The 25,220-nt window shown below is 44.8% G+C and overlaps 1 protein-coding gene across 1 annotated transcript; it reads left to right on the forward strand.

The window, feature by feature from the left end:
* The first annotated feature begins 1,488 nt into the window (after window positions 1-1,488).
* On the forward strand, window positions 1,489-14,597 carry LAMP3 (lysosomal associated membrane protein 3). Its single transcript, XM_081911237.1, has 6 exons — window positions 1,489-1,829; window positions 4,223-4,992; window positions 6,510-6,632; window positions 9,056-9,113; window positions 11,509-11,676; window positions 14,016-14,597. The coding sequence occupies exons 1-6, from the start codon at window positions 1,778-1,780 to the stop codon at window positions 14,153-14,155; spliced, it is 1,311 nt and encodes a 436-aa protein (XP_081767363.1). The 5' UTR covers window positions 1,489-1,777; the 3' UTR covers window positions 14,156-14,597.
* Window positions 14,598-25,220: the final 10,623 nt, after the last annotated feature.

Raw genomic sequence — 25,220 nt, forward strand, 5'->3', positions numbered from 1 at the left:
CTTGTCCGCACGAATGTGCGCACACCAGAGTTGTTCAGTTTTTAAGTCCCCTTCTTTGGGTCTCTAGAAATTACATCTCCAGGGAAGGGGAAGATGAGCTGTGGCTCTAGGGCACATGCATGGGAACCAGGGATTGGGATCCTCTGGCTCACGTGCCAGAAGTAGCCCATGGATATCCCTCCTCTGCATACCAGCCTGGCTTGGAAACAGCCTGAATTTTTATAGCAGAAGTACACATATTAAGATGCCTGCATGATGCATTAACTCTCGCATCCGGTTCCCCTCATTTGCTAGCCAGATGCCTCCAGGGAGCTCAAAAACAGAGCAAGGCGGCGAAGTGTGTTGAGCATGCTGGCATTCAGTGGCATCCTCTGAACCTTGAGGTTGCTGTTGTTAGCATCTGTCTGTCTCGGGAGAAAATGGAGGAGTGTGCCTTCAGGGGCAAAGTCAAACTGCTGGAGAGTTACAGCGCCTGCTGTGGCTGTAGAGACCGATACAGGAGAGACATGTTTTGTTGCAGCTGGGGCTGATGAATGTGTCCAGTTGTGCTGCTGCAGATGCACCGTGGCCTTTCTTCTCTCTGCACTCCTTCATCATTCCTCCTCTTGTCACTGCTATGGGATGCATGACCTGTCTGTCTCCAGGCACTGCAGTCACCTGCAGGGGATTCCCATATAGTGGGATTAATAGTGCCCACCTTCATGTCACATTTGCAGGCATCTTTGTGTCGCAGAGTTTGTAACTTGGAGTGCCACGTAGTCATCAGGACTTAGGGTGCTTCCAGATGACCTGTTTATTGAGAATTTTTCCTGCTTTGTTTAGTGGGAGATTAGACAATATTGGCTATTTAATTAGCATTCATTCTCACTGTTTGCAAGGAGGTTAGATGATGTCACTTCAAAAGAAGTGTTGCCCCCCATTTTCCCAGTGCATTTTCCCAACTCCTTATCACAAAAGGCCCAGTGTTTGGGGGGAAGTTTGTTGTGCGAAACCTCCCAGTCAATTATCATTGCACAACCTGAATTTGCCAGTATGTGATCGACTCCCACCCCAGAATAGCTACAGGTCTGATGCTTCCCTTCTTCCACTCCATCCCTGATGACCTCCTCCTAATTGCAAAAGTTGCTGAATATAAAGTGTGCAATACCACTTTAAACAATCATGCCTTCCCCCAAAGAATTATGGGAGTTGTAGTTCATTAAGTGTGCTAAGAGTTGTGAGGAGACCCTGCCATTCCCATCACAGAGCTACAACTGAAGGCGGTTTAACAGCCAATCCCTCTTCCCATGGGACTCTGGGAACTGTAGCTCTGTGAGTGGAAAAGGGGTCTTCTAACAAACAAGTCTCAGCACTCCTAGTGAACTACAGCTCCCATGATTCTTGTAGGTAGGCCAGGACTGTTTAAAGTGCTATCACAGTGTTTTAAATGCATGATGTGAATGCAGCCCAAGGCACGTCAGAGAGAATTAAAATGCACTGGGCGGAGAACAATGCTAATCTTGCTTCTACTTTCAGCTCCACCAATGTTCTTCAAGCACTTTCTCAATGGTTCAAAGATGCTTCCCCACAATCCATTCTTGCTTTGCATGTAACATTCCAGTTCTTGTGCTGGACTTCCCCTTTGCTCGGAGCTCTTTGCAAGAGAACAGCGAACTTCTTGTCTCCCAGAGGAGGAGGCATGCTAAGCTGGTTGTAGGGAAGAAGAAGAAAGAAGCAACGCGTACAAAGGTTCCTTGGGGCATCTGATCCGTGAATTTTACTCTTTAATTCCTTCACCATGAGCTGGGAGAAGAACCTGTTTGTGGAACTCCTCCTGGTTGCATCTGGCGGTGAGTAGATCAGTATACCCAGTTATCACTGTATTATGTGTTGCTTTGTAAGGATACAGGATCTCTAGCTCTTCTTTGCCTTTAATAGCTGTGTTAAAAGAGATAGTGTTTTCTACAGGCTTGTTGTTTAGTCGTTTAGTCGTGTCCGACTCTTTGTGACCCCATGGACCACAGCACCCCAGGCACTTCTGTCTTCCACTGCCTCCCGCAGTTTGGTCAAACTCATGCTAGTAGCTTCGAGAACACTATCCAACCATCTCGTCCTCTGTCGTCCCTTCTCCTTGTGCCCTCCATCTTTCCCAACATCAGGGTCTTTTCCAGGGAGTATTCTCTTCTCATGAGGTGGCCAAAGTATTGGAGCCTCAGCTTCAGAATCTGTCCTTCCAGTGAGCACTCAGGGCTGATTTCCTTAAGAAATCAGCGGTACAGCTTGTTAAGAAATCCTTAAGAAATCTACAGGTACAGCTTGTTAAAAGCTGTGTTAAAAGAGAGAGTGTTTTCTATAGGTACAGCTTGTTATGCAGGAGTAGGGAAAGCCTGTACAGGATCATCTGGTGACAAGATCCCCTCCCCACAACCACCTTTGAGCTTTTTCCTGAAGAGCTTTGCTGCCATTAACCTTCCTTGCAGCCCTGAATCAGGTGTGGCAAAGCTTTGACTCTCCAGATGTTGTTGGACTGTAGCTTCCATAATCTTTGGCTATGCTGGCTGGGGTTGGTGGGAGTTGTAGTTCAGAAACATCAGGAGGGACCAAAGTTCCCCAGCCCTGCCCTAAACAAGGCATGTGCAAAGAGGCTTTAGAGAGTAGCTGCATGGGGTTGTTTACTGCAGTGTTTTTGGTAGAAAATCTAAGTTTCTGGGTGGTTTGGTCTACTAAAGAAGCCTAAATATGAGCACACCTCAGTTGTGTTTTCTGTTTTGTACCAAATACACATGTTAAAGATAAATACGGAGAGAGTATCAGGCTACTGCAAGGTTACAAAATACTGTGGAAATATCCCAGAAATCAAATGTAGAAGAATGGATGCATGGGATTTGCAAGGCAATCAGACTCCCTGACAAAAGGTTCCATGGGACAAGAATACAGTGGTACCTCAGATTAAGAACTTAATTCATTCCAGAGGTCTGTTCTTAACCTGAAACTGTTCTTAACCTGAAGCACCACTTTAGCTAACGGGGCCTCCTGCTGCTGCTGCGCTGCCGGAGCACGATTTCTGTTCTCATCCTGAAGCAAAGTTCTTAACCTGAGGTAATATTTCTGTGTTAGCGGAGGCTGTAACCTGAAGCATATGTAACCTGAAACGTATGTAACCCTAGGTACCCCTGTAGTTCTTTTTAGATCTAACTGGCAATTTTATTCTACTTAAACATTGGAAATGCAGAGGTGTTTATGGTCCTGAGTTCAATCAGCAGTCCTATTGATTTTAGTGGAAGAGTTAAGTACTGTACGTGTGCATCTTTTCCCTCCTGGAGTCAGTTTTCTTCTACCTATCAGCAGATCCTTTGCAGGGCTGCAAGTTCCTTAAGTGGGGAGTGATATTAGGTTTATTAGATAAATGTGTCCCAGGAGGCCTTACTCACTTGAGACACACAGGACTCATACATACTTCTGCTTGCCCCATTGCTTTCTCCTGGGGAAACCTGCTGTTTACCATTGGATTGGAACAAACATCAACAGCTTTATCTGCAGATTGGTGGGAAATGAAAAACCACTCAGACCCATGCCTAGAAAAAGGGAAACCTATTGGACTTTCTAGGCATGGGGCAAGTGGGAAATGTAGATGAGCCTTAAGAGCAAAGTATTTGAGGAGGAAAGGTGTACAGGTCATCACTGCTAGGTCTGAGCGATATCTGGTTTTCAACATCATCATATATCACCAGCTAAACATTGCAATATACTGATATATCACAAAGTCTGAAATAAGGATGGAACTATGTAGAGGCAAATAGTTGGGCTGGGCAATATCTGGTTTTCAACTTCATGATATATCAACAGCTAAACATTGCAATGTACTGATATAGCACGGCGTCTGAAGTAAAGATAGAGCTAGTTTTCAATTTTGTGATGTATTACCGGCTATATATCACAATGTCTGAAATAAGGATGAAGCTATGCAAAGACATTGGCTGGCTTCACGGTTTTCCCCACATGGTGATTGTTGCATAGCACGCGTGCACAAACATACATCATAATTTGCAATATATTGCCCGGTCAAAAATTATGAAACCGATATCATGATATGGACTTGAGACTGGTTTTGGATGATATATTGCCCAGCCCTACTCACTGCCCATGTGTCCATCTTTTCAGAGATATGACTCAAGCTGAGAGATGCTTAGAATGGAAGGGATTTTTGGAAACGAGATTAAACTTACTCTCTGCTTGTTTGCAGCTATTTTATCCTGCAGTGGAGAGGTGCAGGTTGAAGCAACTCCGCAGCCCATTTCAGTATTGCAGAGAGCCAATCAAACGATCACGACTCTTCCATACAGTCATTCAGAATTTTCAGTCACACAGATAGGCAAGCAATCTGTACAAGAGGCTACCCAGAGAACCCAGTCAGTGTCAGCATTACCTGAAGATACTAAGATGGTAAAAGCAGATTCTATACCACCAGCCAAGCAAGTTTCAGTCCACAAACAGGCAAACACAGCAGCCACTCCTCTAGAGGCAGCTGCAAACCCCACAAGTCCAACCAGTCCAGCTGCAAGTCGCAGAGTGACTAAAACTACAGTTGTTGCCGGGAGCAGAGCTGTGCTATCTGAAACGCAAACTGATGAAGCTGGAATCCACGGAGCCGTAAAAACGACCGCGGCTGCTCAGAGGACAGCTTCACAACCTGCAGCCCCAAACAGCTGGAACACTGCAGCTCCTGCTTTGCCAGCGAAGGCAGGAAATGCAAAGAAGACTGTAGCTAGAACAAGCGACAAGTGCATCACACAACATGTGCCAGCCGGAACGCCAAGAGCAAACAGTACAGCCCACAGCAAGATGTCATCTGGGCATAAAGCCACTGTTCTTGAGCCAACAGCCCCAGTTGGGCCAACCCTCACACCCAAACCATCGCCAGCTGCAACGGGGGCTTATACTGTTTTTAATGGAACTGCTGAGTGTATTAAAGCATCAGTTGGTTTGACAATGATAGCTAAAAATGGAAAAACAGTAAGCTGCAGCTTCCCCCTTTCCCATTATTCCCCCCCCCCATGTTTTTTTCATTCAAAAGATCAAAATAATCAGTTAATTCCAGGAATTGTAATTCTGGGTTCCAAAAGCTGTTTCAGAAAAGCCTTAGGTTTGCATCTATAGCATGGGTAGTATCTGTTGCCGCCATGCAGTCAGCGCAAGGATTTCTGTTCATGCAATGGAACTTCTCCCTTTGCCTTAACAACTACTACTACTAATTTCTCATTTGTACCCTGCCCATCTGACTGGGTTGCCCCAGCCACTCTGGGCAGCTTCCAAGATATATAAAAACATAATAAAACATTAAACATTAAAAAGCTTACCTATACAGGGCTGCCTTCAGATGTCTTCTAAAGGTTATTTAATTACTCATCTCCTTGACATCTGATGGGAGGGCATGAACCCCCAGAGCAGATTCAGGGGGTGAGCCGGGGGGAGAGATGGAGGAGATTCATTGCAAGAACCCTTGTGCTAATGGAACAAGTGACTTAGTGCTACTTAGTGATACATGCCTTCCTCCCTCCCCCCCCCAAAAAATAACAGGAACTGTAGTTTACACCTCACAGCACTACAATTCCCAGCACCCAGGACTCTTTTGGAGGAAGCTATGTGCTTTAAACGTATTTGAATTGATTAAATTCATACCCCAGGAGCCCAGGGCAGCAAACAAACAATTAATAGATTTTAAAAGCAATTCCAGTGCAGATGCAGACTGGGAAAGATCTCAACTTAAAAAATCTTGGTGAAAGAGGAAGGACAACAAAGACAGTGCCTAATATTCATGGGGAGGGGATTCCATAGGATAGTTGCCACAACTTTGAAGGGATGGTTCCTATACTGTGTGCAGTGGACCTCCTAGCAAGAGGGTATCTTCAAGGTGCCCTCACCTGTAGAGTGCAGTGACCAGGTATATAACGAGGTACCTGAGGGGTGAGACAACCTTTCAGGTGTTCTGGTGCCAGGCTGTACTGGGTTTCATATACCAAAAGAAGTATCTTGAATTAAGCTCCATAGCTGATTGGCAGCCAGTGAATGCTGCGGATGTGACCAAACTCTGACGTAAGTTATTGGTCGGACATAGCACTAAATCAGGATAAGGGAGGTATGTGGAGGAGGTATTGGGAAAGGGGTGTGTGTGTGAACCTGTAGCTCACTTCTTCGTCCCCATTAATGACCAGCAGCGCCAGCCCACTCAGATGGGGAGTGTTAAGAAGGGACCGTGCAAGAACCATTCCAACCTGAGCTATGTGATGGGTATAAGAAAAGGCTCCTAGAGGTGCTGCTGGAAGCAAGTGTCGTTGAAATAGATAGGACTTCTAATAGTTAGCAAGGGACTATAACTGTCATCATCCCTGACCATTGGGTGGGACTGATGGAACTTGGGAGCCCCCCAACATTTGAGTGGGTGGGCAGGTGCACAGGTTAGCCACCCCTGTTTTAGAAAGAAAGCATGTGTCGGGCTGTGTTGGGATTCATGCGCCGTTTCCCTTTTACAGAACAACCGGGAATACTTCAATATCAACCCAAACACCACGCGTACAGTTGGAATGTGTGGGGTTTGGGTGTCCACTCTGAGAATCTCATTTGAAGGTGGCTTCATACGTTTTACTTTCACCAAGGTAAGCATTTCACCAGATGTTGTTTTGAGGGGAGTGAGGAGGGGATCCCAGAACGTTGGGAATTTTCCTTGGAGAAAGTGATTTGACATTTGGCTTTGGCTCGGTTTCAGTGGTCGAGCATGAATCTTACCTTAGTTCAGTAGGCTAGTTTCTACACATGCTCACCCTTATTTTTTCGGGAAGTTTTTAACGTTGGCCTACTAATAACGTCTGGTTTGTGCATTTAAAGTGGATTAAAAAGCTTTCTTGGCCACACTGGAGCAGCAAATCCACTTCAAAAGCAAAGCAAAGAAATGGAAATGCGGATTAAGTAGGAAAATGCATTGAGAAATATGGGGTAAGCAAATGATTCACGAGAAGCTATGTAAACACCCTGCAGGCAAATTAGGATGAAAGAAGCAAGAGGGATGTTTATTGTTGTACAACTGCCCGTTAAACATGTCAGGGGATGTGTGTGCTCTGTTTTCTCAACAGGGGACATGTGAGAACTCCTCGTTTGGAAGGGCCCTTTGCCAAACCAAACCAACACCTTAGTTGTCAAACAAAGACCCAATTTTAAGTGTTTGCTCCGGCTGCTCTTAAGAGAGCGGTGTTCTTTAAATGAAGTAAGAGCCTTAGAAACTGTTGTGTCGTTGAGAGCCACATCACAGAGTGGCTTCAGTGAAGATGCCGAGGTAAAATTTTGAGTTGGCCACCCCAAGCAACACCCCCCAGAAGCAACACAACTATTGGTGCAGCATTGCACAATCCAGCCTCCTCTTTAAGATAAGCATTCAGAGGCTGTTGAGTTTGAACCTGCTCTTTGAAATATATGCAGGCATGAATTCGGCTGCCAGATTCCCAGTGTGTGTGTGTGTGTGTTTGCCTTTCAGAAACTATTACAGAGGCCTTATTCTGATCAGTTAGATGTGATTTTGTACAAAGTGTGCCTTCCATTAATATGACGCATGCATAACCTGAGATCAGGTGTTGTGTGCTACACAAATTGGATTGTGAAGTGTGTGGGAGGGAGAAGCTGTGTACATGCTATACCTTTAAAGCACATTTCCCCCCTCACGTTTATTAAGCATTGTTGGGAACTATAACTCTATGAGGGGAAAACTCATGCTGCCCAACTTTTTCAGATCAAAAGCCAGGATGCACATCTCCCAGGGCACATTCCAAGGGAGTTACGTAAGCTGCGTGGCAATCTCACCCTGAAAAAAACACTTTTGGGGGGTGCCATCTTGCAAGGTGCCCAAAAGGCCCTTTTGGCGGGGGGACAAGAACGCATGAGGTCACTTTGGCTGGGGAAACCCAGATGGGTGGAGTATAAATAAAAATAAAAACTTTTTCCGGGACACTTGGTGGGTATGAAAACGGCAGTGCTTAGAATTCTTTGAGGTAAAGAACGTGCTTCAAATGTGTTTTAAAGTTACAGTGTAGACACAGCCAGAGAGAAAAAATGAAAGTGTCTAGCCTGCTTTGGGGCTGCTCAGAAATGGCTTTCAGGAAGCTTCCAGAACAGGAATGGGGAACTTCAGGCCTGGGAACCAAATACAGCCAGCCTTCCAGTGCTCTGTTGGGCCCTTGGGACTTTCCCCGGGTCACTGCCCTCACCAGCCATGCCCTTTGACTGCTTTTGCCTTGGCAAGGATGGAGTATGGGGAGACAGTGTGTGGTAGAAAGGTCAGGCTTTTCTGTGGCTCAGAGTAGCCTACTGCACATAGGTTAAGAGTCATATCCGTTGCCTCTGGCCTCACCCGCCACTGAAATGTGGCCCTCAAAAGATTCTCCATGAGGGAATCCGGCCCACTGGCTAGAAAAAAGGTTGCAACAGTTGGCCTTGGTCATAAACATTGCTTAATGAAAAATATTCTGATGTACCCTGGAGTCCTCAGGAGAGTGCTTACCCCTCTTGTACCCTGGTACCTCTTGGATGTCACAAGAAATACCAAATTTGTCGGGTGTCTGAAGCATTTCCCCTTGCTTTACCTAATGGTAGGGCCAGTACTGACTTTGAGGCTTTGTTATTATATGGGCAAAGGTTCCAGTTCTAAATGTTTTGTTCTAAAGCGCCCGAGGAGCATGGCTACATCCCTGCTGCAGGTACCATGTGGACCAAGGAACTGCTTTTACAGACATGCACATCATACTTCCCAACTACAGAGCATGAGTCGAACACTCCAGTCCTCTATGAAGGGCAAATACACTTCGCAAGCAGCTAGCACAAAAGAAAGCTCCCTTCTGTTGTATTAGAGGAGGATATGTGGCCTGAAAAAAATAGGAAAAGGTTTTAGTTGGTTTCCACTGAACTCCCTCTATCTGCCCTTGGTCATGAACCTTCTGTGCATCTTCTGGTGTTTTCTAAATTGTAAGCAGTGATATTGAATAAAACTATGCTTGCTTCCTTCCTCCCCCACCTTTCTTTTTTTCTTCCCCAGAGTGGAGAAGTGTACTATGTCAGTGTGATTGAAGCTTCTTTAACTGTACCATCTGAGGGTAAGTGACATGGTGATTCTTCCCCTGCCTTTGAACAGCTAGCAATTACGAAATCTTGAAGCTTCTCTTAAGAGTCAAGGGTCATGCGGAGCCACCAAAACTCATAGCTGGCATTTGAGTAGCATGTAAAGGAAGTTGCCTTTTTCAGCACTTTACTGTGTGCATTGATTTAAGATGTGCTGGGGATGAATCAAGCTTTCCGTTTCATTTTCTCTCAGCTTCTATTTTCTCTAGCCTTCAGTTTGACCTGTTTCCAAATCAATTTGCATTTTAAAAAAAATCATGAAAATTTGCATGCAATTTGCTTACATTTCTCTTAATATACACATTTTTGTGCACCAAACTGAACACATATTTCCAAGCAATTTCCCCTAATATTATGCTCCCCCCTTTTTTATATTGGGTGGTATTCAACTAAATTTTATCCAGTTGTTGGCATGCATCTGTCTTGAGAGACAATGGAGTGTGCCTCTGGGGGTGAAGTTAAACCACTAGAGGATCACAGGAGCATAGTATGGGCAGGGGCTGCCAGAGTGATGGCCCTGAGCGCATTTTTCTGCGGGGCGCTGTTCACACCACCCTACCAGCCCTGTGCCTCTTTGCAAGGCTAGGATCAAATGGCTGCTGTGTCCTTCGTATGCCACCCTCCCCGAGCCACTTTGCAAGGCTGAGATGATACGGTGGGAGCTGGGGTGGCAAGACAGGATCCCTTAGCCCTCTGTGCCCTGCCCACCCGCCCCAGGCACCAGCTAAACATGCTCCACCACTGCTGGGGCTGCAGAGACTGGTAACTTGTAACTACTTCCTCCTGCATTATTTCTGCTGTGTGGGTCATTCCACGTCAGTTCAACACGACCATGCCACCCACCATCTTGGATTTTGATGAAACTTGGTGTACACCCTTCCCTTATGGTTGAAAGAAAGACACTTACAGTAATTTTTTCCCCTCTATCACAAACGGTTTTGATTTTATAGCACTTCAAAGTTTCATGAAATCTGTGTTTCTGTCCCTCTTGAGATCCTCGGCCTTGTGTACATTTTATTTTATTTTTCCTCCATAACCAATGATCAGATCTCTTTGAAATTTTACACAGCTCAATAACATGATGAGGATTTCAGGAAAAAATACACCAGCACTCAAAAGATTTAAAAAATGTATAAATGTAGTTTTTTTGGTGGAGGCAAGTGGCACCCTCTTAGACGGTGGAGGAGGCTGAAGCTGCGTACCTTGCATTATGTATGTAATGAGTTTGTGGGAGAAGTGAGATTGCATTTAAGGATTCCTGGGTCAAGACTTTCCTTCTTGCCACCACACCGCACTTTTTCTGGATTGCACTTCTGAGGCTTATTTTATGAAGATAAAAAAATGCACTCATGGTCACCTTAGGTATACTCAAAGTCAGTGGAACTTGAGCATACATTTCGAGTACTTCTTAAAGTACTGACTTCAAAGAAGCCGACTCTCTGCAGAAATTAGAATTGTAGCAGGCTGTTCTTTTCCTGAATAATCATCCACTAAGAGTCAGTTGAATAATAGCAACACATGAAACCCCCCTCCAATCCTGGGAACTGTAGTATACCCCTCACAAAGCTATAATCCCCAGTACCCTTAAGAAACCAGTTCTCAGAAGTCATGTGCTTTAAATGTATAGTGTGTGCGCAGAGCTAGTTTGACCCCAGTTCTGTATGAATTTGCACTAATGTCTAATGACCAGGTGGAACAGGCATTATAGGAGACAGCTCCAGAAGAGGAACCAAGAGAAAGCTGGTCTTAGCAGAGCCGGTGGAGGGTCCTCACTGTCTTGTCTGCTGTGATCAGGTGGAACTAGTGCTGTGGAAAGACAGTTCTGGGATTGGAGGAAATGGATGAACGTGTAGCTTGCCGTATGTGGAACATATTTGCCTTCCACCGTCAGGCACCCAGTTCTAAGTAGAAAGGGGTGGCAGACTGGCCGGCCAGTTGGCAGGTAAACAGTCTGGTGAGGATTTGTATGGTGGTTTTGGGTCGCTCTTGGGGGTTATCTCGCCCCCTGAACAGATCTGAGGTCTTAGTGTTTGCATTTGAACTGCCTGCAATCCATCCTCTAGCAGACCTAACAGCAAACCGAACAGGGGAATGTACTTTATCTATAGCAGGGTTTCCCAAACGTAAGTCACCAGCTGGTTTTGGACTGCAACTCCCACCATTCCTAGCTAGTAGGAGCAGTGGTCGGGGATGATGTGAACTGTAGTCTAAAACCAGCTGGAGACCCAAGTTTGGGAAATCCTGAGTTATAAGATCACAGCTCAAGCTATGCAGCGCCTACTGCACATCAGTTGGTGACCCTTCATTCAAGGAAAGATTTTGCCTCCAACCGCACCATTTGTCGTTTCTTTTTATTTCTGTATTCTTCAGGTGTGCTGTACAGTGGAATTAAAAGCGACCAGCTCTTTTCAGTGCCTTTAGGGAATTGCTTCAAGTGCCTCAGCATGCAAACCATAGAGATGTCCGACAACCTTCAACTCCTGCTTTCCAGCTCTCAACTTCAAGCCTTTAATATCGTTGGCAACCAGTTTGGGAAAGGTTGGTAGCAGTGCTTGTCACTGGACCTGTGTTAAGGCACTCCTTCTCGTTCAGTTGATTTAAACACACCACTGTGAGCAAGTCCAGGCCAGTAGCATGTTTTTAAACAGCTAGACACTCCTGTTGCAATCAAGACTGTGTGAAGCATGGTTCAGTTTCAAGTTATTATCAAGGACTTTCTCTCAAAATACATATGAAATGCAGGCTCAGGTAGTATTCCTTGCTTTCAATTGTAGCTTAACTGGAATAGCTAGTTTGTTCATTTCACCAGCAAAGCACATAGCAACCCGTGTGACTGTGGCAGATGGGAGCTCCTTTCCCACGGCAATTGACAATTGCATGGGGATTGCAGGTAACCTGAATGCATGCAAGGAGATTCCACTTGCTATCCCCAGCCAATGTGCCTTCGGCCAATGGTCTGAACAAAACCAGTATGCATGCAACTGTGGGTGCAATCTGTGACCCTGCCATTTATGTGCGGGATTCCCAGCTGCACAGAGAGATGTGCCATTCACACGTTGAAATTTATGGGCATAACCCACACCTTCAGTTAAACAAGTGAGGACCATGAAGGTGGGATCCAGATCCTCATACCCACGCGATGGCTGATAGGAAATGTTCAGTTCACATTTCTGCACTGAGCTTGTAAATTTCTGTTTAGTCCTCATGAAAATTTGTCAACATTCTAGCGTGCTTATCTCGGCACATTCTCACTTTTACACAGCTTTGCCCAATATACATCTTTGCAATTCATGTAATGAATTGTGTTTGTTATTTTCACATACTTGTGCATTTTTCTCAGGGCTGTGATGTGGGGGTGGATAGTTCTTTGGGGATGTGCAGGCTCAGAGGTGACTGACTCATGAGATTTCAATTCTGTGATCATTGACAAGCTCTATCTCAGGTCTGGCCATGATGCTGGCGTCTTGGCCTGCACCGAACACCTCTGCCTCCAATACTGTTGGTCCAGCTACCTCAATGACCGTTCCTTGTTGCAGTCAGAGTCCAGGCTGTTGCTCAGGGTGGGGTTCATGGCACAATATTGTAGACATGTGAAGACTTGGCAGAGGAGTTTCAGCCCGAAGAGTCTTCCCCTCCACTCTTGCTTACTGACATCCTTTTAACTGGGGATGCCAGGGATTGAACCCAGAAAGGTCAACCCCTGGGCCATAGCTTCTCCCAAATGGATTGGGGAGCGACTGTCAATTAAAGTATTTAGTATCAGATAAGAGGAACCAAGACGCGGGTGGCACTGTGGATAAAAGCCTCAGCGCCTAGGGCTTGCCGATCGAAAGGTCGGCGGTTCGAATCCCCGCGGCGGGGTGCGCTCCCGTTGCTCGGTCCCAGTGCCTGCCAACCTAGCAGTTCGAAAGCACCCCCGGGTGCAAGTAGATAAATAGGGACCGCTTACTAGCGGGAAGGTAAACGACGTTTCCGTGTGCGGCTCTGGCTTGCCAGATGCAGCTTTGTCACGCTGGCCACGTGACCCGGAAGTGTCTCCGGATAGCGCTGGCCCCCGGCCTCTTGAGTGAGATGGCCGCACAACCCTAGAGTCTGTCAAGACTGGCCCGTACGGGCAGGGGTACCTTTACCTTTACCTTTAAGAGGAACCAATATGTAAGGCATTCAGGCAAAGAACACGCAGAGGGAAACCATGCATCTAGATGTGCAGAGAGAGACCCAAGCAGTCTCCCCACACTGACAAGATTCAGGGGCAGACTTTGGTAATCTTTCATAATATAGTGCCCTGTGTGAGGCCAAAATCTGGCGTCCCCCAATGGATCTTCTCAGTTATGGATCTTCTCAATTTTGCGCCCCCTCAGCTCAGCGCCCTGTGCAAAGGAACTGCCCATCCTCCCTAAATCCGGCACTGCCAGACTGAAAAAAGTTTTAAAGCTCTCCATTGAACCAGACTGGTCTGCCAGCATCATCTGACTTCCTAGGCCAAGAGGATTCTGAGTCTCTTGTAAATTCCTAGCCAAAATGAACTGTAATTCCCAGTGCCTGATCCACAAAATTCCCAGTTTGCAGCCCTGCCATGCCCAATATAATGGTTTGAAATGGACTATAGATTGATGGCTCAATCCCTCATTAAAGCTAGGAAAAGTTCCAACCTACCTCACAACAATTAACTTTTTAAAAAAAAGTTGCCTTCCATGAGCATTGGGGAGAGGATATGCTATGCATCAAGAAATTAAAACTGACCAAAATGGCAGCTCTACAGACAGTGCTCGTGGGTTTTTGTATAATTATCAGTAGCTGTATTTTACTGAGCAAGAAACTGATGAAAGCATATGATAATTGTGTAATATGCCATAACATCCTGATTTTTATTGCAGAGGAAGAATGTGCTCTTGACAGAAACAAGAGATTAATTCCAGTTACCGTGGGCCTCAGTCTCGCAGGATTATTTGTCATTGTCTTTGCCACCTGTGCGATTTACAGAAGAAAGCGCACCTCAAGCTATGAACGAATCTAAACCACTTCATTAAAGATCTGTGCAGCAGCGAGCGAAAAGGTTGTAGATAATGGAACGCTCTGCTTCTGCCTACTTATTTGATTGTGGCAACTACAATTGTAAATTGTGTTGTGTATTGAATTGTGTGCACTTGAAAATTGACACAATTATGTTGTTATTTCTATATTCATAACTTGCCTTTCTGCTTAGACAAGAGCAGTTATATATATATAGAGAGAGAGAGAGAGAGAGAGAGCTACGACCTTTAAGGAGGACGCAGCAGATTTTTACAACATTTTTTCAGGTTTCCATCTTCAAAAAAGCATTTCCCCTTCTCTCATACAACAGGGAATGCTTCCATTCTATCTTGTCTCATCTATAAACTAAGGGTGTATGCTTTTTGCTTCAAACTATGGTTGTTTTTACTCATATGCAAATATAATTAAATTAATAAATTAACCAATTGTGTCCTATCCCTAATAAGAATAATCTCTTTTTCTCTATCTTTCACACATACAGAAACACATACACATCTCACCCACATCTCTGTCTTAGGCCAGAGTGGATCTGGGAGAGCCAGAACAGAAAATGGTCCAGGGAGCTCAGTTTTTACACCTTTCTGGACAAAGGCCTCAAAAGAAAATTCCAGCACAGCTTTGATTAAGGAGGTGCCACTCCCCATGTCCTAAACCTAGTATGGACTCATGTAGCCAGAGCGATGGGAATTTGTTTTTGTGGATGCAGGTGGTAGCATTTATTATTCAGATAGTTTGATTAGATCTAGATTTGAGCAATGTAAAGACACGCAACTATTTTTGGAATGCAATGACTGCATTGTGAAATCCTGTGTATATGACTTGCAACATCACTTCCACTGCAGTGACTCATTTAACACTTTCCCATCGGGTCTCCTGAAGCCTCTTTACCAAGAGAACCAAACAAAAGCCATTCTTATAATCATACATGCAAGACATAGTAGGGTGGAGTGTCTCCCAGGTTCGTAAGTCCCCCAACATTACATGGAGCCACTGGCAGAAGAACAGGAGTGCAGAGGGAGTGGACCTACCCAGTGGCGTAGGGTGGGCTGTCAGCACCCGGGGCAAGGCAAGTAATTTGCGCCCCCTAACTCGTGGATTTGCACCCCCTAACCCTAACCCCCAGATGTTGCGCCCGGTGTGGCCCGCCCCCCTGCACCCCCCACGCTACGCCACTGGACCTACCCCTGGCACCACTATTCCAGTAGGGTGCCATTGTGGTGGCTCCCACCCCCTGGACACGCGTCGCATACCTCCCTCACACACCAGGTGCCACACCCCCACAGGCAGCGTGTCATGCCCCCAGAACGCGCACCACGCCCCCTGGGGTGCCAGCCACGCCCCCGCCTGCTCTCCACCCCCCCGGTAGCGGAGCATGCAGCTTCGCCACTGCTTGGAGCTTCCCAGAATGGTACATGGAGACATCTCCTCAGCTTTCTCTGGCCCTGGGAGCAGATCCTGTCTCCAGACAACTGTAGGGGTTTGTCAGGGGTCATGCCATTTGGGCCCAAGAAAAGGCACACCAGGTTAGCCTCACAATTTTAACACTGAAGCAACCTTGCCAAAGAGTTCCCTCCCACCCCTCAAAGTGTTTGATAGATGTGATTTCCGTAGAGGAAAAAACAATTACTGCTACTTGTGAAGAGTGGCATAGTATCTGCTTTACTATTACAGGAGTCGTGAAAGTGCTATAAAATGTTACCATTGTGGGGAGGGGCATAATGACAAGAATATATTTTTAAAAATAATTGAAGTCATTAGGCCTTAATTGATGCCTCAACGCCTTCCACATGTGCTGTGTCAGCAAGATTTTGGGCGTCACATGGCAAAACGGTCTGTGCTTTCCCAAACCCACATTCCCAGCATGTTCGCACTCCTGTCTCAGCGACGTCTACGTTGGCTTGGTTGTGTCTGCAGAATAAAGATGGCAGGATCCCCAAGGATGTGCTCTAGGGGGAGCTGACTTCAGGCACCAGACCACTACAAATATGTAAATGTGGCATGAAGGCTGCCAACATCAACCTCGCTGTTGTGGGAAACCCTTTTCGAGGACCACAGTGCCTGGAGTCAAACAGTCAGGTTGTGGATCCACAGCAGCAACCACAGGAGGAATGACCACTGGGAGGAGCGCAGAGAGAAGAAATGCCATGGTGTACCTGCATCAGCAGAACTGTGCGCCTTCATCTGCCCCAGCTACAACAAAACATATCCCTCCCATATCGGTCTCTACAGCCACAGCAGGCGCTGCAACCTTCCAACAGTTTGACTTCACTCCCAAATGTGCCCTCCTCCATTGTCTCCAGAGACAGACGAATGTAAACAACTGACGTTATGTAACCCTATTTATATAAAAGGTCATTGGGGTTTTGTTTTTTAGGGTTGCAAGGATCTCATCAACTGGGACATTCCTAAATTCTTCACAGCTTTCCCCGCCCTCAGCTGTTTATAGTGTCTTCTTGTTTGGAATCTTGGCTTCCACATGATCATATGTCTCACAAGGGATGCATTTTCTATGGTGCTTGCTTCAAATGCAAACCATCAGTTTATGAAGAAGCCCTGCTGATAACTAAACAATTTCAGAAAAAGGAATGATAGGGGAATTAACCTTACTAGATATTGTAGACAAGCTGTATGTAAAATGTGAAAATGCTAACTCCTCCCTCCCTCGTGCCTAATTAAGATGGCACAACCAGTGTATTCATTACATTACCACCAGTGTATTCAATACATTTAATGTATTTTTAATCTTTGTTGGAAGCTGCCCAGAGTGGCTGGGGAAACCCAGCCAGATGGGTGGGGTACAAATAATAAATTGTTGTTATTATTATTATTATTATTATTATTATTATTATTACAGAGTAACAAGCAAATAGAACAGGTCTCCACCCTGAGAAGATTACAATCTAAAATTCAACAGAGAGAGGCTATTTACAATTACAGGTGCCACATAATACTCATTCCACAGGGGTAAGAAATTGATATTTTAGTGTGGCAGCAGCTACTCTTTGGAACTCCCTGCCTCCTGACATTGCCATCAAGTGCTCCTACGGAAGGAAGGGTAGGATGTAAATTCAATAAAAGCTGAGGCTTTTGCTCCTTAGCTGTGACGATACATGGCAAAATTGCACGTCACAGTACTTAATCAATTATCACTTAAGTGTATGATAAAGAAGGCAGGGTCCTGTGACTCTTGTCTGACTGAAGCATAATAAATGCATTATACAGTTTATTTCTGATTTTGGGTTAAGTAGCAGAGCCAATAATTTTGACAAAAACATGATTCAGAGGTCATCCTTGAAATACTGTTCTTTGTTTATAAGAGAAATGCTTACCAAAATTGGTGGAGTCCTTTTCCTTGAGCCCTCCTTTGTCTGAAGGTAGAATATTCTCCATTCCTGTAGCAATACGTCAAATTTATTTTGGCATTAGAGACATTTTAAAGGCATGCAAATATTCAGCCCCATTAAGAGGACTACTAATTCCCATAGATAGGGTGAGAAAATAGTTTCCTAATCACACTAAAATATGTGTCCTCCTAATGTCAGTAAAAACTCCTATTTATTGGCTCATTAAACAACAACAACGCTGTCTCGTTTGTTTTTTTAATTAAAGCTTAATGAGAACAAATTCTTGTGATGATTCACATTATTAAGCTGCATATTGTTGTTTTCTAATCTAAATGGACAAGTACCTTCTACACATGTTACCGTAAATGCTATTTAGCAACCTCTTTTTCAACAAAACTCAGCATTGCTTTCCAAGACTGCTAAATGATTACATAGGTTGCCACCTAGTGTACAGAAGCACATATTACCCAGGCACCAAGGAGTAACACTGTACTGTATTGAACTTGATCTGGCTCTTTGGAACAATCCATGAACACTCACGTCACACCTACAGAATGGGGATAATTGTCAAAGTTTTCGTTGGTTTGCATTTTGGGCAAACCTTGTCTAGTACGGTGCTTTCCTGTTTCTAAAATGCTCTCGCCAGGGAGGCACATCTGGCGCCTTCGTTGCATATATTTAGGCGCCAAGCAAAAACACTCCTATTCTCCAAATATGCCCTATATAAGTAGAAGCACAGAAAATTCTTTTCACCAAAAATTTAAAAAAATGCACAGGTTGCCGCAAATAAATATTGATAAACTATATTTTAATTCTCTTTCTTTCTTTTTCTTTCAACTGCTCTGTGTTTCTGCCCATTGTCCTCTTGCCTCTGCATTCCTTTGCTTCTGTGGAATAGGGTAGATTAATGGCTTGCCCAATTAAAAATTTATTTTTTAAAATATTGAATGCATACACTGCCCTCCATCCGAAGATTGCGGGAATTGTACTCTTCGCAAATGATACAACTGGGTACGTACTTGGTTTTGACCGATAAACTTGTACAAGGCTGGGATGTGTGGGGAAACCAGGAAGCATAGTTTGATGCTGACAAACTTATAGTATTTTTCTTTTGTTAACAATCACTGGAAGGAACCTCACCCTGCCCTGCAACTCATCTTTTCAGCTTGGTTATTTAACATGCTGCTAATATTTTCTGCTCTATACACATCATGACTATCTATCTATCTATCTATGCTGCCTTATATACATTATGTCTATATCTATATCTATATGCGCGATTTTAGCTGTTCTTATTTTCATCTGTGAGCTGTCTTGAGTCCCCGACAGGTATTTATATGTATATGTGTTATTGTAGCACCCTGCTTGTGGTTAACGCTTAGCTGGAATGAAATATTCAACGCAGCAACAGAGAAATTAAAATAATAATTTATTTGTCAGACAAATAAATGAGAGGCTCAGTGGTATATGGTTACCAAGCTCTGGCCTGCCTCCTGCCATTATGGCCAGCACTTATATTCCCTTAATCCAGCCCCCTTTGCTCCTCCTGGGGCTGCCTCTGTTCAATCAGCCTGGTTGGATTTCCTATTGGCTGATTGCTATAACTAATCACAAAAAGATACACCCATATCCTCCTATCCTTATAAGGGAGACAAAGAGCTATATATTTGACATATAAGTAATAATATATCTTACATGGAATCTTAATTACCAGCTCACCTCTTGCCCTATTGCCTTCTAAAACAAATGTTTAATCTTACATTTTTATGTTCAACAGATGTCAAGGATCTTGAGTTCACATCAACATTGAAAGATCTCCTTCATTTGAGGGTCTTTTAAACAAATGCCTGACAACTATATATCAGAAGTGTTCGATGGCGTCTCCTGTCTGGCAAGGGGGGCTAGGCTCATTTGCCCCTCTGGTCTCCTATTGCAATATGACTCTATGAATCTAGCATTTCTTAAATCCTTTGCATAATTACATTTAAGCCAATATATTTAAGCTATTATATTTCATACATTATCATATATAGCTTTTTAGAAGGATAAATCTCCTCAAAGTAAAAGGAAGGAACAGTTTACAGCCTCAAAATAAAAAGTGAAGAAAAAGTCTCTTCCCCTGTTTACACTCCCCCCCTTCTCCAGCCAGTTGTTTTTCAAAACCATTTGCTCTTGGCCTTTCAACCTTAGGAAGAAGATATGGCTCATTTTACTGGGAGGCACATTGGTATTATTTTACTATTTACCCATTCTTAATAGTGTTTTTTCAGCCTTGGGGCAGCATATGTAATTTCCCATCAATGGGGCCCTCTTGTCTTAGGAGAAAACCTCTTGCCAAGGTTTTTTTCTGCCTGGCATGAAACCTTTGAAAATCTAAGCCCATTTAATTTAGGAACCTGATCAAGATATAAGCCAATATAAGTCTTGATTAAAAATGCAGTCTATATTCAGATGCCACATTCCCCCCTTTCAAGCTCAAGGACCTTGCTTACCAAGCGTCCTTGATAGCTTGATCTTCATCATATTCCTGAGGTAAAGCTCTGTATAGGGCCATGATATGAGGTAGAGTTTCATTCGAAATCATCTTGCTAATTGTACTTCTAAAACATGAGATGATACATGGCACCATACATAAAACCATTATTACTACCGTCAAGAAAAACAAGCAAGACAATAATATCCCTTTGAGTCCCGCAACATTAGGTAACCAATTGGTGAGCCATCCCATATCCCATCCTTCCCATGTTTATACTTGGACATGTGCTATATTCTCCATCTTTGTAGCCAACACACGGATTGCCTCACCATTATCAGAAATGTTAAAGCAACAGGCATTCCCTGTCAAGTTCAAGACTCCACATAGGCCTCCCTGCCTGGCAAGTACATAATCCATTCCCATTTTCAGCTGCATAATGGCGGCTCTACTTTCATCCAACTGTTGTGCAATAAGTCTCAAACTCTGGGCCGTTGCATTGGTTACAAGTTCCACTACTGCTTGCAATCGAATTATTCTGTTTAGTTTATAAATAGGATCCCGTGCCCCTTGTATGAGCTCACCAGGATTCCAGGAGGCAGGATCATAATAGGCTATAATGCGCTCTGGCGGCCAATCATCAGTACCGCTCCAACTTTGGGTACTTCCTCCTGCTATACGAGAAATATCAGCATTCCTTCGTGTTCGCTTAGCTGAACTAGTGGGCATAATCCACATTGGTGGTAATACCCATCCCAGGAAACAAGTCCCACTCCATTTGGAAGGGAGTTTCTTGTATGCCCATTCTCCACATATCCACCACAACCATCGGGTCTGAGGTTTTTGGTACGTGGAGTACAGAAGGCGAAAATATCAAAAGAGGTAGAGAGTTCACAGTGCAGTATGTTAGATTGCCTTTTTCTGTCACAGTTATGTTCCACACCACTTTCCATGCATAAATAAAAGGAGGTGCACAGGGCAAGGTATTCCGAGTTCGATACGTAGTACCGTTTGCCCAGGTTTGACTATTCTTAATATAATCCCAAGTATAGTGGCAATGAGAAGAGCCTATCATGGTAGGGTCAGCTGCATCTGATGATTTATGCACACAGATTTCCCCTTGCACAGGTATAACTCGTATTGGTTTAGTTGAGTTCCAACCGGGGAAATTCTGTACTTCTGTTTGGTGTGGCATTTCGCTTACCATACCAATGGCACTTAATGGTATTGGTAATAAGGGCATACCTCCCTCTGAATCATCTGGCCCAAGAGAGCAAACAAGGCAATTAGTCCTATTTGCAACATTGGCTATCATCTCAGCTAAGCCTACCCACATATTGTGGTCATGGCGGAATCCATATTTAGCAAATTTGGTCAGATTCATGGACCCTTCCCCTTCCCAAGGGATCAGGATTAATAATAAAATCATGTTGATGTCTAGCATATGCATTCCTTCCACAAAAGATTACCTTATTGTGATAGCAAATAATTATTAGTCCCAATATAATTCCCCCAGTGACAGAAATGGGGAACCACCAAGACCAAAACATATATCCCAAGGATCCCCAATGTGTAATATCACTTATAATTGTTCCACAAGGGGGCAGTCAATCAATTGTATAAGAGAATCTTCCCGTTCACAATTGCTGGTTTAGACGCTCCTCAAGCTTCAGGCGTGCGCAGGTCAGCCAGCTTCCAGGTTGTGGCTGCAGCAGGCCGGTCGTCAAATGTTGCCCGTGACCTAACCCGCTCCCGGTAGGGCTAGATACAGGGGTTTTTGGAGAGAGTCAGTTTTAAAGGATTAGAGGGGTCACCTTTGCATGTCCAACTGCCTTCAGACTTCTTTAAACGAGAGTGATGAATCCAGGGGGTCACCTCAGCTACCTTCACCGCTGTTAGAATAGAGAGCAGGACGGTGTAAGGTCCACGCCACTTAGGTGCAAGTGGATCACGTTTCCACTCTTTCACCCATATGCTATGCCAGCCTGGAGCTGATGAATCGGCTTGGCAATGCTGCACGGCGTGTGCTTGAGGGCCCACCTGTTAAGATAAAAAAACAAACAAACACGGGAGAGAGACAAAAACACGGGAGAGATTGCACTTGTCCCTGTGTCACATGGTCTCCTATTTGTTTGAGGTCAGTTGGAATATCCTGAACAAAGGAGGGCGGCCTCCCATACAGGAGCTCAAAAGGTGACAACTTAAGTCTTTTTGTGGGTGCGCACCGAACACGAAACAGTGTTATGGGTCAGCAAGCACATGGGGATATTAAAGCAGCCTGTGCTTTTCCTTTGCAGGCTTGGCACAGCCCGGCCTGGTCCCTGGGGTGCAGGGCCGTAAGAGATGGAGGCAGGCTGGGCCCTCTCCCTCCTGGGTGAAGCACCTGCCGGAAGCCTCGTGGCAATCACCCCCCCCCCGGGGGCACACGCAACAGACACTGGGGCCAACGGAGCGTGGTGGGTTAGGGTGGCAAATGCCTCTCTGAGCTCCGCAGAAAAGCTGAACTTGCACCAGAGCCGCCTCTGACCCACATAATGGGCTATTGCCAGCTTGTATTTTAGGGAGCTGGTTTCTTGTTTTCAGCCTTGCAGCAGCAGTACCCGACTGCACACACTTAATGTGATCTCACAACAATCCTAGGAGGTAGGCCATGGTTATTCCCATTGTAGAAGAGAGGAGAAACGGAGTGATATAATGCCAGCAGTAGTATAAATATGTCCCCATACATGCACCATACAAATAAAGAGTGGACACATAGTCCTACAGATACAACCGACCCTTTGAGGGTGACCAAACTGTTGATGCGGCCCCCCGATGAATTTGAGTTTGACACCCCTGCTTTAGACATATTAGTGGGCTTCTGGCATGCCCTGCAGATGCCTTGCACAAGTGTCTGGCGGTAGGTAGTAAGCCTGGCCAGGTGATTTGCATTGTTTGGATCCCAATTAGGATCTTCCAAGGGAAAGTTGTCCTGGAGATGATGGTCAATATTATAAATATTTCCCACTCTGGCCTGCTCACGCAAATATATCTGTGCCTTTTCAATTATGTCTCTCCTTTCTTCAGTGGTGAAAAGAGTATTCAGGAGCTGGCGACAATCTGTCCAAATAGGACTATTACTATTGAGGTCACCAAGTCCATCATAGCCTGAGGTTTTTCTGCGAAAGATGGGGTGTTTTCCAATTCATCAGATCTGTAGTTGTGAATGGAATACATTGCAGGGTCGAAGTTCGAGGTGGCCGTGGTCCAGGTTGCCCATTAACCAGCACAGGCTCCTCAAGTGCATCAAATACTCTTCTAAGAGGGGCTACTACGTGACCTTTTTCTTCACTTTGCTCTAGGGGCCTCAAATCATAGGGGATGGTATTTGTCCCAAGGTGTTCTTTTAGCAGCTTTATACGCCTGGCTGTATTGCTTGCTGACCGATTAAGGTCTCCCTGTAACTTCTGTAATAATTCTCTAGGACTTGGATGTACAGGGGTTTGGGGTAGGCAATCAGTTGTTCCACTAAAAGAGACTGTAGATGGAGTTCTACTGGGACTCACAGGTGGAATAACCACTTCTGCTTGGGCTTCATTATAGGACTCCAATGCCTCCTGAAGATATTTATCATAATCTATCAAGGAATCAAGCTCTGTGACTCCACCCCCATTATTCATTCCAGTTTCTTGCCTTGGGGTTACAACTGGTGGAGTGTTTGGATTAGGCTCCCTTCGTTGTGGAGCATAGGGTGGAGGTGGAAGCACCTCTTCCTCTGGTCCCTCAAAATGGGTTTGAGTTTATTTGGCAAGATTCCTTTCCTAGCTTCGGCTTTTACAGCCAATAATTTGCATCGTTGGACTTTGCATTCCCTTATCCATGGAGGATTTTTTTTTTTTTTTTTTAATGTGCTCAGCCAGGAATCTATATATGAAAATTGTTCTGGGCACCCTCCAGTTTCTTTGGTGATGTTAGACCAAAGTTTGCTTACTAAATTTATATCAAAGGTTCCCTGGGATGGCCATCCAGTACTTTGTTTTGGCTACCCTAATTCACATAACGTTCTCAAGCGCTCTGGCGTCATTTTGACTCCATATGCCCCTGAGAAGGCTTTCTTAAAATTATTTAACATACATTCAAGAGGTGTATTTCCCCCTTTGAACCCCCAACTCCCATTGTATGGCCCTGTGAAGTATCCACTCAGTCACTCACACACACGCCTTACTGGGAAACGAAGTAGTACTCACTCCACACTTAGGTCAGCTACACATTGTACTTTCTCACACATGCAATGCGCTAGATACTTCAACCACACTCTACCTCCCAATCTTCCCTTTGCCCTACACCAGATCACCATCTGATGTACCCAGCCACCTAGCGTACTCAGTTCCCCTTTACTGAGACGCAGAAGTTTGATCAGGACTTCTCTTCCTCCCAATTAATTGGAGGGCCAAAACCCCTTAGTGCACTTACCCTTAGCTGGTTGCCTGTTTATTTCTCTGGTCCCCCCCGGTCCGTCGCCGTCAGTGGGCAGGGTATCAGACAGACGAGACTTCTGCGTTCCCCCTGGAAAAATTTACCAGTGCGCGCTGGGAAGCAGTTTAGAGATCCTCTCTCTTGTACCCTGTCCAATAGGGCGAAGGGGCTGCGTTCCAGCAGACCACTTATCCGAGTCGCAGGCACCATAAAATGTAGCACCCTGCTTGTGGTTAACGCTTAGCTGGAATGAAATATTCAACGCAGCAACAGAGAAATTAAAATAATAATTTATTTGTCAGACAAATAAATGAGAGGCTCAGTGGTATATGGTTACCAAGCTCTGGCCTGCCTCCTGCCATTATGGCCAGCACTTATATTCCCTTAATCCAGCCCCCTTTGCTCCTCCTGGGGCTGCCTCTGTTCAATCAGCCTGGTTGGATTTCCTATTGGCTGATTGCTATAACTAATCACAAAAAGATACACCCATATCCTCCTATCCTTATAAGGGAGACAAAGAGCTATATATTTGACATATAAGTAATAATATATCTTACATGGAATCTTAATTACCAGCTCACCTCTTGCCCTATTGCCTTCTAAAACAAATGTTTAATCTTACATTTTTATGTTCAACAGATGTCAAGGATCTTGAGTTCACATCAACATTGAAAGATCTCCTTCATTTGAGGGTCTTTTAAACAAATGCCTGACAACTATATATCAGAAGTGTTCGATGGCGTCTCCTGTCTGGCAAGGGGGGCTAGGCTCATTTG

The sequence above is a fragment of the Podarcis melisellensis genome, assembly GCF_964234715.1.
Source record: "Podarcis melisellensis genome assembly, chromosome: 5".
Classification (NCBI taxonomy): Eukaryota; Metazoa; Chordata; class Lepidosauria; order Squamata; family Lacertidae; genus Podarcis; species Podarcis melisellensis.